At 42.3% G+C, this 13,811-nt stretch overlaps 1 protein-coding gene across 2 annotated transcripts in view; it reads left to right on the top strand.

The window, feature by feature from the left end:
• The first annotated feature begins 3,279 nt into the window (after positions 1-3,279).
• The window catches only part of C5 (complement C5), a 75,465-nt gene continuing 64,933 nt past the window's right edge, over positions 3,280-13,811 (top strand). The window contains exons 1-3 of one of the 2 annotated variants that reach the window (XM_038553259.1): positions 3,280-3,418; positions 7,056-7,248; positions 9,947-10,109. In XM_038553259.1, the coding sequence (XP_038409187.1) occupies positions 3,354-3,418; positions 7,056-7,248; positions 9,947-10,109 (421 nt within the window). In that variant the 5' untranslated portion in view covers positions 3,280-3,353. The remainder of the gene's footprint in view (positions 3,419-7,055; positions 7,249-9,946; positions 10,110-13,811) is intronic. The other variant, XM_038553258.1, reaches the window with a different exon arrangement.

Raw genomic sequence — 13,811 nt, 5'->3', positions numbered from 1 at the left:
GTTCCCTGAGGCGAACCACTGTATCTCTCTGAGCCCCGGTTTCCTCATTGGTAGCGTGAAGGTTGTAGCACCCTTCGGAGCGGGGGTGCAGATGAGAGACCATTTATGTTAAGTTCATTATTGCAATAACTGATCCATGGCAGGAGCTAGTGATTGGTAGCTATGGTGCTGTTGTTATTTGGACAAGCTCTTTCAAAGCTGGGGACGTGTCCTCTCTGCACCTGTCAAAATGCCCTGGAGTTCAGCAGGTCTTGTTGAGATGGTGAATGAACGCCTGTGACCTTCCCACCTTCTTACTTACTGGACCAGCTCCTGAGAAGCGAGAACATGCTTCAAACAGTATCTTTCATAAGGGTCAGCGTGAGGCTGAGGTCTTTGGGCAAAGACCTCTCACAACCGATGAGGTAAAGGGGCAGGATGCACATACTCTGTAATGGAAACCAGCGTCGTAAACAAGCGAAAAATTTCTTTAAATACCTTCTGAAAAGTTTCTGGTCTGTGGGAACCTTTTTGTGCTCCTTTGCTCACTGAGTTAGAATGTCAGACTCTCGGGACACAACAGTTGGAGGGACTCTTAACGGGTCAGTCATCTAATCCCAGACCTTTCACGGACAGTAAACAAAAGAAGTCGGGGCGGAATTCTGCTGCGTTCAACGATAAAGACCTTCCTTCATCCTGAGAGCCATGTAAAAATACAGGAAGCCCGGTGACTAATGGGAGGTATTTATTTAGAAGGTTCCCCAATTATCTGTAGCTTGTACCCCACTATTCCCTCTCGCGCTGGTGGTTTGGTCGAGCACTTACACAGACCGAGTGCTGGTGGCACAGCGACCCACGCACACCCCGTATTTCTGATGACATATCAAATTGGGGGTCTGAATAGGTTAAGAGTAATGGTGATAGAATTAGACTGTTTGCTCCCCTGGTAGGAACGCCTCCGTGCCACGGTGACCCCAGGAAGATCGGCACTCAGGCTGCCGGCTGGAGAATCAAGTAGGACCCAGGTCAGGAGGCGCCTGTGAACTAAGGGAGCCATTCGGGCTCGGTCTTGAGGGCAGAATCGAAGTGGCACTAGCAGGAAGACCAGGCGACCACCAAAGTTTCTGCCAGACTTGGACTCTCTTCTGTTAGCGATTCATATTTGTATAAAATCCACAGACTCTCAAAAGGCAACATCTTAAAATGTGAAGGAGAATCTACCTCGGAGTCATGTTTAAAAGCCAGAGAAAAGTTCAAACACACGTGAAATCTGTGAATTCAATTTTGGTTTCATTGAAGATCTTTAAGATCCATTATTTTATTTTACTTTATTTTTTTTTTAGAGAGAGAGAGACAGACAGACAGACAGAGGGAGAAGGAGGAAAGGATCCTCAGCAGGCCTCACAGTCAGCGCAGAGCCTGAGGTCTGGGGCTCAATCTTACGACCCCAAGATCATGACCTGAGCCAAAATCAAGAGCCAAAAGCTTAACCGACTCAGCCACTCAAGTGCCCCAGGATCCATTATTTTTACAATTTTTTTCTCCCAGAAAAATATGCCAATGGCTTACAAATATCATTTATCAATATTGACTATATAATACAAGCAAACTTCCTTGCACATAAAATACAAATACTCTATGATTTGAGTATTCTTGCTTTTTTCCAAAGGATCTTTTCCCGAAAATGATGGCAAAAGGACTTTGTTTGTTTTAACTCAACCCATCTTTCGCAACCCAGCTTAATCATTTTACAAATTCCCTTTGGAAACAAATGGGGTAGATTGTCCGACAACTGTGGCAGATTTTTATCATTTCAATAGCATTTGCAAGAAATATTGCTAGTGAAATTTGTGTATGAAATTTTCCTTTGTGTGACTTTTTTCTGATCAGTTCAGTACTAAAGTGTTGGTAAAGTAAAACCTTATTAATTCAAAGCAAGGAATGCCAGTGTGGCCATAAAACATGTGAAGCATAAAAAAATATTTAGATAAATCTGTTTTGTTACTTTAGAATAGAGTACCTAATCATGGTCTCAAGGTCCTGGGATCGAGCCCCATGTCAGGCCCTGTGCTCAGTGCGGAGTCTGCTTGAGATTCTCGCTCTCCCTCTCCATCTGCCCCTCCTCACCCCTGCTCTCACTCGCTGTCTCTCAAGTAAATAAGTAAATCTTTAAAAAGAATAAAATAAAATAGACTACCTGTTATATACTAAGGGAGAAATGAGAACAGATAAAAGGAAAGTTGTATATAAAAATTTTTCTAGGGGATCCCTGGGTGGCTCAGCGGTTGAGCGCCGGCCTTTGGCACAGGTCCTGATCCCGGGTCCTGGGATCGAGTCCCACATCGGGCTCCCCGCACGGAGCCTGCTTCTCCCTCTGCCTGTGTCTCTGCCTCTCTCTCTCATGAATAAATAAATAAAATCTTAAAAATTGTTTTTTCCTAGTGAAACATGAGACATAAAAATCTCAAAGATCAAATTTTATTTCATTCTATAGTTATTAGACTCATTTGTTATAGGAAGCTTTGTTTTTTTCAGTTCTTGCATTAAAATTATTAAAATCTTCATTGGAAGGTACATACATGAATTTATTCTTTTAAGAAAGATATTCTCCATCAGAATGAATGTGAATTTTGAACCTGTGCGGTGCGAATTAATAGATATTGGAGGATATCCACCCCCTACTAAATACGGAAGTATTTGCGGGGCTGTCTCCGAGAGAGTGATGCCGGCGTCTTCAGCACAGCGGTGTCATCACCTCTCCCGGGGTCTCCTCTACCTGATGCTCGGCTTCCTCTCTAGCCTGGGACCGACCAAGGAGCCCTTCTATAGAACGTCTACACCGATCCGTCTTATCCCCACTATTTCCAACACCGACGACGCTGCCACTCCAGATTTCACTAGGAAGCCTACCTGGTGAGCCCCGTCTAAACCGGACCCATCCTAAACTCTCTCACTCTGAAACGGAGTCCAGGTGGGTCTCTGCCAGTGTCCGAGTGGACCTACCAGAGGTGTGCTCGCAGGTGACCCATCGGAGCGAGTGTCCTGGTCAGGAGGGGAAAGGCCGAGGTCCGAGGCTTGGTGGCTCTGGCGTGGAGCCGTTCATGACGGTGCTAATTCCCATGGCAGAATAGCCTTATTTGTATGAATCCAAAATAAATCTCTAGATGTAAATCCCTAAAAAATACCTCCTCCTTTTACATCTGGGCACTAAAGGGTGTCTCGGTTCTGATTTTAGTTCCCCTACTTAGCAGTCCCTCTTCTGACATTAATAATTAGCCAGTAAACTAACTTACCCAAAATCTTCAAGCTCAGTTTACTTAAAAAGGAAAGTAGCTTCAAGAGGTTACATCCATGGTTTGCTGCTGCCTCCAGCCATGGGCCTTTGGGGCATACTTTGGTTTTTGATCTTTCTAGGTAAAAGTTGGGGACAGGAGCAAACGTAAGTAAACGAACCCATTTTCATTTTTCAATGCATCTTAGTTGCGATGAGTGAAAAATAAATTGAACAGACAGTTAATTTGAAAATAACCTTCTACTTCCTAGAACACCAAGTGAATGGTCTCATCTGTGAATGAGAAAGTCATGGAAACATCTTGATTTGATGAATGGCTAATAATACGCCAGCTTTATGAGACTGTTATTTTTTTAAAATTTATATAAGGGAGTATGTGGATTCCTCTTCAAAAAAAAGCACAAAACAAACTCAGGATGATACACCTCCCTGCCATGATTGCTTACTTGTATTTGGTACACAGGTTTCTTCGTATGTTCCTGGCACTGTACGTAGTATAGCAAGTGTTACTTTGGGGTCAATTTTAATACTGTGATTTGAAAAACGATCATAATTATTTCTGAATTTATTAACTCTTCACAAATTTTAGTGTGATTATTGAAATATTGTGCATTTCAAGGTATGTCCTAAAATACTGATTTTGTATCTAGAAATAACAGCTTAGAACCGAAAAGGAACTGGAGAGTATGTAATGGAATCTACTCATTTCACAAATGAGGATAAATCCAGACAGAGGGGAAGGTGACTTGCCAAAGATCATGTTGCTGGAGGGGGACAAAGCAGGGCTTTTACCAAGGACTCTTTTTTACCACTTCAATTTTTTTTCATTTTGTCATGAATATGTACATAAAACTAGGTGAAATATAAATATAGATGTATACTCAGGATGCCAAATTTATAACACTCTCCCACCCTTGATCTGATCTTTGCACGGGCCACAGTCACCCCATTCCCCAGGTGGTGGTTGTAGATTCCTTTTTAAAAGACAATAGGAGAAGTTCAAGAAAAATCGAGATTAGGGAGTTCAAATTAGTGTAGAACTAGGACTAGAACCTGGGTCCCGTGATTCTGAGTTCTTTCTCCTCCGCTGCGCTGGCCCTGAGTAAGCATCTCCTCTCTTTCTCTGAAGAAGTGCCATGTACAGCGTGGCAACCAATTTAATTAATTTGATTGATTGATTCAACAAAAACTTGTTGAGCACCTGCCCTGTGACAGGCACTAGGGATATAGTAGATGGTATGAAGCTTGCATTCTAGGGGGAGAAGCAAATAATGGGTGGATGAATGAACCAAAATGAATAAATGAATGAATAAGGTCGGGTGGTTATTATGCAAGGAAGAAAAACACAAAGGAGTCAGAGGGTAAGGAAGTGATGGGGCATTACCCCACACTGTAGAGAGGAGAGGATCTTTAAGGAAGTGACACTCAAACAGAACTCGAAGGAAGTGAGAGGGGAGCAAACTACGCAATATCTGGGGAGAAAGAACATTCTAGGTAGAGGCCAAAATAATATTGTTGCCTCTGCAAGCTCAGGGGCCCAATCCTCTTAAACTATCGAAAGAAAATAAGAAAAGTATACTATATTTTTTTAAGTATGATTTTTTTTTTATATGAATAGATTGTGGTACTGGTAAACCAGTAAGGACCAAAATCTGTATGAAGGGTGATTCCAGAGCCATCTTTTAGGAACTTCTAAGTACAGAATATTTTATGTTTTATCACTGCCGCCACCACATAGACAATTCAAAATTAAAACAATATTAAACTGAAAAAAAGATACAACTTATAAGAATGCTGAAATTAAAATAGCTTTTTTCCCCCTAGAGTTTTCGGATTGCGGGCAGCCCCCGTGGCGCAGCGGTGTAGCACCGCCTGCAGCCCAGGGCGTGATCCTGGAGACTCTGGATCGAGTCCCACGTCAGGCTCTCCGCATGGAGCCTGCTTCTCCCTCTGCCTGTGTCTCTGCCTCTCTCTCTCTGTCTCTATGAATAAATAAATAAAATCTTTAAAAAAAAAAAGATTTTTCGGATTGCAAAGCTCTTGCTAAGTTCAGTTTAGTCTAGCAATTGGAATTGTTAATTCAGGAAACAAGCTGCGTGGGTTCAGTTCCTAATTCTGTAATGTAACTGTGTGACCTTGGGCTGCTTAATTATCAGTCTCTTCATCTGTAAAATGAGAGTAATGATAAGACCTTTCTCACAGAGTGGCTGTAGCAGTTCAGTGAGTTTATATATCCAGAGTCCTTCAAACAGTGCCTAGCACAGGGCAAGATTTCGGGAAATGTAGCTCATCAGCAAAGCTTAGCTCTTCTCCTTTTCTGCTGTTCCTGGGTTAGTCTGCAATCATCAACCATTCAGATGATGGTTAGAAGTCTGGAGATTCTTTTCCCTCTTCTACAATTTGTTTATAAGTGATTCTAAATTACTTGTCACAGAGGAGACAGCCAGATGTTTTAAAGAGACTTAATTGCTTCCAAATTAACTTCCCTGTTCCTGAAGATTTGCTGACTTTTTAGCATCATGAGTTCACAAGGGCCTGCAGGAACCTTGCAGGGGCCGGGGGAGGGAGGTGGGTGGGCAGTGGCGCGGGGCCCAGGCCTGTTCAGCCACTTGGATTAGTCACAGTGACCTTTTGGGCTGAAACACACTTCTCTCTTCCTATGTAACAGCACATGTAGCTCTCACTGTTCAAATTAGGTCCTTCCATGATATTTAATTAATAAGCTCGCTTATACTTTTAGGTTTTCTTTTAATGAAACAATGAAAATCACACGTTTTTTAAATGTTATTTCAAAGACTTCTATAGATTGATTTCCATTCTTGTATAAATCACATGAAAAATGAAACTGGGAATAAGAGCCTATGGATGTGAACATAGCTTATACCCTTGACCTCAATCATACACCTTAACGACCAGGAGAAAGACCTGAATATAAGGTGCTGCCTCATTCACTTATATGGCATGTGACCTTGGTCAAATTATCCTCTTTTCACTTGCAAAGTGGGAGTAATCTTAGTGTCTACATCACTGGCCTGTTGCCAAAATCAAGAGTGGAATATCGAGGGCTCACGCGGCCTCTCCGTGGGCACTCAGCAGCACCATCGCCGTCCTCTACGGTTGTTACCATACTTCTCCTTGCATTTCTAAAGCCATCCCGAGCTCACTCTTACCGTGTCCTTTTCTTTACCCACTCAGGGTAACACGATACTTCTAAGATAACTTCCTTTTAACTATTTGGTGAAATTAATGCATCTTAACATTTCCCGAGTGGGAAGCATGCTATAGATGTTTTCATTTACGTGTTCCCACTTCCTCCTTAGTGCAAGCTGGTCAAGAAGGTGATTTTTTTTCAAAGGTAAATCATTCTGGTCTTAGAAACACTATGTGACTTTACCGTGGCCCCTCAGCCAGTACATGACAGGGCTGCAACTCCAGCCCTGGGGCCTTTTGCCCTTTTTCTTCATTGAGCAAAAACGTTGGCCCTATTTGCATGTTCCAGTCAACAGCACTGAAAGTCTTTCTCTGCGGCAGCAGCTCAGGCAAAGTGTTGTTATTTCTAAATGTTAGCTAACTCTCCAGTTCTGTTTCTCAAGTCTTGATTTTAAGCTACTTCCTCTTCTTAAAGAAACTTCTACTTCTTTAAATCAAGTAAGTTTTGATTTAAAAAATAATCACTTTTAAAAAATCTGCCTATTTGAATCTCTCAAGTGAGATGAAAAAATCAGAACTATAACAAGACACATCACCTTCAGATATTGGTCTTACTCTTTTCCTATTTCAACAGGTATGTCATCTCAGCACCAAAAGTATTCCGTGTTGGAGCCTCTGAAAATGTTGTAATTCAAGTTTATGGATATACTGAAGAATTTGATGCAACAATCTCTATTAAAAGTTATCCTGATAGAAAATTTAGTTACTCTTCAGGCTATGTTACTTTATCCCCAGAAAATAAATTCCAAAACAATGTGGTCTTGACGGTATGCGTTTATTATTCATTTTCTTCATACGTACAGAATATTCTTTTTTTTTTCGTACAGAATATTCTCAATAAAATGTGTACCAAGTTTGAATGTTGATAACGTAGAGATCTGGCCATTTATATCCCTCACCACTGTGTGATTATTAAGTGATGTCAGTCACCAATGATAATATGGACGAAACAGAAAATTCTAAATAGGAGAGTTGTGTCTACTTTTTGAGCGATGCATGTAAATTATAATGTTCATATTGGAACATAAAATTATACTAATGCAAAAACACTTGGAAATGAATTGAAAATACTTATTCTCTCTGAAAATTATCATTATAAAGAAATAGAAAAATACAAATATGCATCTTGATCTGTAATGCATCGCCTACAAAAACCCAAGGATGCTATTAAACATTTGTTAGTTTAAATTCTAATATTGGTCAATTATTGCTTCCAAAACTAATAAAATTATTGATTACTAAAGTGAATAGCTCATCCTGACAACCTGTAGTTAATATAAAGAACAATATGGATCAAATAACTTTTCCTTCTATTAAGACTATAGTGTACCTTGGTTAGAGAAGGGCTTGCAACACATCTCTTATTTAAAATCCTAACAAAATATTATTTTCATACTCAGAATACTGTTTTAAATTCTGATATAAGTTCAAATATAAAAACCCAGAAAATCAAACACTACTAGACTTAGAAGGGGCTCTGAGGTTCATTTAGACCAATGTTTCTTTAAAGTGAGCTCTTTAGAAAGAAATTTAAATTTTAAATTTTAAAACAGCTTAAGATTAGAATTATATTGATATTTAGTATTTTGAATTTATTTTGTAAATTTGTTTTGGTTTTATAATTGATTATGTAAAACTCATAAGGAGAAGAAGATGACACCTAGTCTTAGGTTTGTACGTATTTAAGAACCTTTAGGGCAGCCCAGGTGGCTCAGTGGTTTAGCTCTGCCTTCAGCCCAGGGTGTTTCCTGAGGTCCCAGGATCAAGTTCCGCATAGGGCTCCTGTGAGGAGCCCACTTCTCCCTCTGTCTGTGTCTCTGCCTCTCTCTCTCTCTGTGTCTCTCATGAATAAATAAATAGAATATTTTTTAAAAAAGAAACTTTATAATAAAAATAATTAGTTTTTATTATATTATAAATAATTAGAAGTCAGCACTGAGAATCCTCCAGAACATTTCATCCTTTAAAAGAGGTCTGTGTATTACTCAAGTTTGAGAAACACTGGTCTGAATAAATTCTAACCAAATGCAAGAATTTTTGCATGTATGTTCTTGATTGTAAGTGCTCGAATTTCTTAAATACTTCCACTTACTAGATTTATTAAGAATTAAAATTAATTTTCCCATTAATTTCAGTGGACACTCTTCTCCGATGTCACTAAGATTTTTAGTGTGCTGTTACTATTAAGTTTAAATCAATCAAATTTAACTAAAATAAAAAAATTCAGTTCATGACTCATAGTAGCTCCATCCAGGGGCTCATGTAGCCACATGTGACTGGCAGCTGCTGTGTTGGACAACGTAGATATTGAAAGTTTTCACCATCGTAGAAAGTTCTCATGTCTCGTGGAGACTCAGATAATCAACTGGAAGATTAAATAGAGAATCAAAACTTGATGCCTATCTTTACCACTTGATTTTTAAAAAATATTTATTTATTTATTTATTTATTTATTTATTTATTTATTATTTATTCATGAGAGACACAGAGAGAGAGGCAGAGACACAGGCAAAGGGAGAAGCAGGCTCCCTGCAGGGATCCCGAGGTGGGACTCGATCTCGGGACCCCAGGATCATGTCCTGGGCGGAAGGCAGGGGCTCAAACTTTGAGCCACCCAGGGATCCCTCAGCACTTGATTTTATCTCAACCTTATAACATATCTTTGTTTGCCAATTGTCTGAGGTTATGCCAAGGCCTTTTCTGTAAAGAGGGTCCCCTCGTTGGAGGTTCACATCTTATTATTACAAGTCATACCTTTAATGAATCATCTTTGTTCACAGTTTCTGTTCCTTTAAAGTGGAGAAAGATTTAAAGACACTTGCAGGGCAGTCTGAGTGCAGCATCTCCCTAGGTTGTTACCTTCTCCCAAACTTTGACTGCGTTCTCACACGTTTGGCTCCACAGCAGCTGGTTTTAGTGATTAACTTGGATCCCATGTTTCCAAAGCCTGAGTTTTCATAGAAACACTTTTAAATTACTCCTTATGTATTATATGTGTATATCATGCAATGTAAAGTGGATAATTACAATTATGTACGTGAGATAAGAAAGCATGTGGCTCAATCAGTGGGAGGAGAGGGATGGAGATAGAGTACAACGTGTTCTGAACATCAGTAAGGATGTGGAACTGAGGGAGTGGACGGCATGAGCTCAGTGCTGATGGAGTGAAAGTTTGTGAAGAAGCTTCTGTAGGAGTTTTACTAAATGTATATAAAATCTAGGAAACATGGAAACTAAAAGACTTAATTGCTTAAAGCTAAATATTGGCTATGATATTTGACACTGACAGGCTTTGGGTAGAATTTATTCACTATTCTGGTTTTTGTACTACTTGTTAAATGGTTAAATACACATACTCATTTTTTTGTTGTTGTTGTTCTAATGAGATGACCATGGTGTTTAGAAAATCAACATGTTTTATAACCTAAAAATTATACTATAAAACGTCAACATTTTCTTTTACAGATACAACCCAAACAGTTGTCTGGAGGACAAGGCCCAGTTTCACATGTGTATTTGGAAGTTGTATCGAGGCATTTTTCAAAATCAAAAAAAGTGCCAATAACGTATGACAATGGATTTCTCTTTATTCATACAGACAAACCCATTTACACTCCACAACAGTCAGGTAGGATATAAGATGCTTCTTTCTCTGGTGGAGAAGAGGGGTGATTGACATATTGTAGAGATTTTTAACACTTAAAATTAAGTGGAGACAAGTTTCTAACTTGCTCAAAGAGTCTCAACTCCCAATGACTTTTACATTTATAAATAGCATTTTAATTTAAAATTTGTATAGAAATTGTGAAATGAGCAATTGATTTATTTTTTTTGAAATGAGCAATTTAAATTTTTTTTAATTAATTAATTTATGATAGTCACAGAGAGAGAGAGAGAGAGAGAGAGAGACACAGGCAGAGGGAGAAGCAGGCTCCATGCACCGGGAGCCCGATATGGGATTCGATCCCGGGTCTCCAGGATCGCGCCCCAGGCCAAAGGCAGGCGCTAAACCGCTGCGCCACCCAGGGATCCCCTGAAATGAGCAATTTAAACTTAAATATAAATTTTAAATGCATATGGAAACTACAAAATCAACAATTATATTATCTGTCCCACTGGTTATTTCCGTGAAGAGAAGCTTTTTAAAAATCGTGAAATGTTGCGTTATATCTTATTCATTAAACAAACATAAGATGTAATTGCAAATATAATTTTGGCAACGGGAAAATAATTTATCATAGAGCCATGTTCATGTTTAAAAAAAAAAAAAGGTTCCTTGGACTTTGGAGCTATTCCTCTAATTCAGAAAATAAATCCAACTCTAAGGGATCAGAGGTTTCGGCCAAGAATAAGCTGGGTCACAGAAATAAGTGGATATTAATGTTCTAAGGGGACCTACCTAAGAAAGTTTCTAATAGAAGATGTTCGTGTCCGTAGTTCTGTTGGTGGGAGAAACGGCAGGATGGGGATAGCGGTCGGGGCTGTGTGATTGAGACACGGCTGGACGGATTCCCAGTGAGCCAAAGGGAAAGCCCAGTGAAGTGTAAAAGCTGCCCACACACGGTCACTTGTGCGCAGTCGTTTGAATCCTGTATCTCCCCGGCTCACAATCACTGTGGGGCACGTCAGGGCTGGAAGAGGACACGATGGGGGCCGCGTAGGAAGCTTCCCAGTGCTACTGGGGCCGGGAGGCAGGTGGGCTCCGGAGCCCCTTTCCCACGGTGCATCCCTGCTACCTGCTGGCGAGGGTGCAGGTCGAGGGACAGAGCGGAGGGCCGCGCGGCAGCAGGAGCTCCTGTTCCGGGCTCGGAGCGGGAGGGCCCCGAGGGGAAGGGACGTCGCTCAGCCTGACCACGCTGTCATTGCTGGAGCAGAACCGTCTCTGACTCCAGGAGGACTCGGTGTGCACATGCAGCCCGTGGGGCCGGGCCCGTTAAACCGCGATCAGCCCTAGAAGCTAGTGTATGTTTGGCCGCATCCTCCTCTTCTATTAAAGGACGAATTTAGAAGGTTGGAGACTCCGGGGCCAAAGTGTCTGCGTCCAGACCCCAGCTTCGGCTGTCTGAGCTCTGCACCCCTGCCCTTGTTACCCCTTGTTACTCGACCTCCCCGAGCCCCACTTTCCTCTTCTGTAAAACAGAGACAGTCAGAGAACCCCCCTCCCAGAACTGTGAGAGGTCGGTGACTTCACACGGGCCGAGCGCCCGAACCCGTGCCCAGAGCAGGGGAGCACTGGGAAGGTGCTTTCCCCTACTGTTTGATCTGTGGGATGGCACGGAGCCTTATTTACGCAGAAGAAGGAAAAAAAAATTACTTAAAAGTAGTTCTCTTAGAAATTGGTTAAACCTTGCTATCTGGAGCTCCCAGGTCCTAATCTACCCACTTAATCTGAAGATCCTTGGGGGATTTCTTTAGTATAAGCACCTTTAGGGTAAAGGCTTCAATCTCCAAGGCTTTGAGGGATAAGGACTTTAGAATATTGACCCAAATCCTCCAATTCTATGCAGTCTGTGTCCTGCTTTCCCCCCAGCTTTATCAGTCACCATCTATCTCCCTGTCTGTGGAAACCAGCCAAGCTGACCTGTTCTCGTTGCCTTCTCACTCTATCCCTCCTCGCCGCCCCCACGCGAGGCCTGGTGCACTCACCCGCCAGCCCCACCTTGGCCTTGCTGACGTCTGCTGCACCCTTACGTGTCACCGCGTCACCCGTGGAGCAGCCTGGCCTGGCCTCTCTGACGGCGCCAAGTCTCCCCCTTCTCTGTGCTCGGGAAGCCAGGCTGTGTGCACTCATGTGCGTGGGTTTGCTCTCTCCTCCACCCCCTGGAAGGCTTCCCTGGGTCGCCCCCCCCGCCCTGCCTCCCGGTCCAGCACAGCGCCTGCACGGAGGAGCCATTCAATACATTTTTTAAAAGCCTAATAAGCCCTATCTGTGGCACCAGGGAATGCTCTTGATGTTGCCTCCGGCACACTGTTGCCATGAAGACAAGATGAATTTTCTTGTTTTTTTTTTTTTTTTAAGATTTTATTTATTTATTCATAGACACAGAGAGGCAAGATGAATTTTCTAATCTCAACACAGACCGGGTTAGAAGGTAGATGAGTAGTCGTCATAGAAATAGTAATACTAAAACAAAAATAATAAGCATTTGTTGAGTGGTTGTCATGCACCAGGCAGTGTGAAAGCCTTGTCTCATTTAGTTCTCATCAAGCAAGATGCGAGCCACTCTTTCTTACAGATGAGGGAACTAAGATTCTGAGGGACGGAGTCCCCACCCCAGGACCCCAGGAAGTAGTAGGCGTGGGAGTGAAAGCAAAGTTTTGAACGCCTGGGCCCCAGCTCTTCACTCAGGCCATACTGCCTCGGGCCAGGCCGCATCTCGGTGATGCTTGGGGACGAACCGGGTGTGTCTGCAATACGGGAGGGAGGACACAGGTGGGGAAGAGCGAGGGGAGGGAGGAGGCAGGGTGTGCGTGGGGCGGGTTGCTGAACATTTTGCTTTGACCTTATGGTCTCAGTGAAACCAGTTTTGGAGAGTTTACTGTGACTTCTTACGTGGAGCTCTCCATAATACTGACCCTTTATTTATTTATTTTTATTTTATTTATTTATTCATGAGAGACAGAGAGAGAGAGAGAGAGGCAGAGACACAGGCAGAGGGAGAAGCAGGCTCCAAGCAGGGAGCCCGATGCAGGACTCGATCCCGGGTCTCCAGGATCACGCCCTGGGCCAAAGGCAGGCGCCAAACCGCTGAGCCACCCAGGGATCCCCAATACTGACCCTTTAAAAGGCGTATGGCTCCAGTTCAATTTTATTTTGTGAGTTAAGTTTTGGCCACGAAAGGACTTGAGCATCAGTAATGAATGTCAGAGAAATCACAGTGTGTCACGCTGGAACGATCGGCACGTCTCAGGCAGCTAAGAGCTCAATTCTTTTTTTTTTTTTTTAAGATTTTATTTATTTATTCATGATAGTCACAGAGAGAGAGAGAGAGAGAGGCAGAGACACAGGCAGAGGGAGAAGCAGGCTCCATGCACCGGGAGCCCGATGTGGGATTCGATCCTGGGTCTCCAGGATCACGCCCTGGGCCAAAGGCAGGCGCCAAACCACTGCGCCACCCAGGGATCCCCTAAGAGCTCAATTCTAAGCAGATGGCCGTTGTTGGAAAGGCAGGGACCTATTAATGGGCAGAAAGAAACGGAGAGAACTAACTGTTCTTGAGCTCTTGCCGTTACTCATTTAACAATGATGCAATAATGGTCGGATTCGGCTCAATGAATCTAACAAAACCACACAGTTCAAAGCTGCCTTCAGCGACAATACGGGACACTT

The sequence above is a fragment of the Canis lupus genome, chromosome 11 (assembly GCF_011100685.1).
Source record: "Canis lupus familiaris isolate Mischka breed German Shepherd chromosome 11, alternate assembly UU_Cfam_GSD_1.0, whole genome shotgun sequence".
In the NCBI taxonomy this organism is placed as follows: Eukaryota; Metazoa; Chordata; class Mammalia; order Carnivora; family Canidae; genus Canis; species Canis lupus.
The sequence above is the reverse complement of the archived record's forward strand: the minus strand, read 5'-3'. Positions and strand labels throughout refer to the sequence as shown.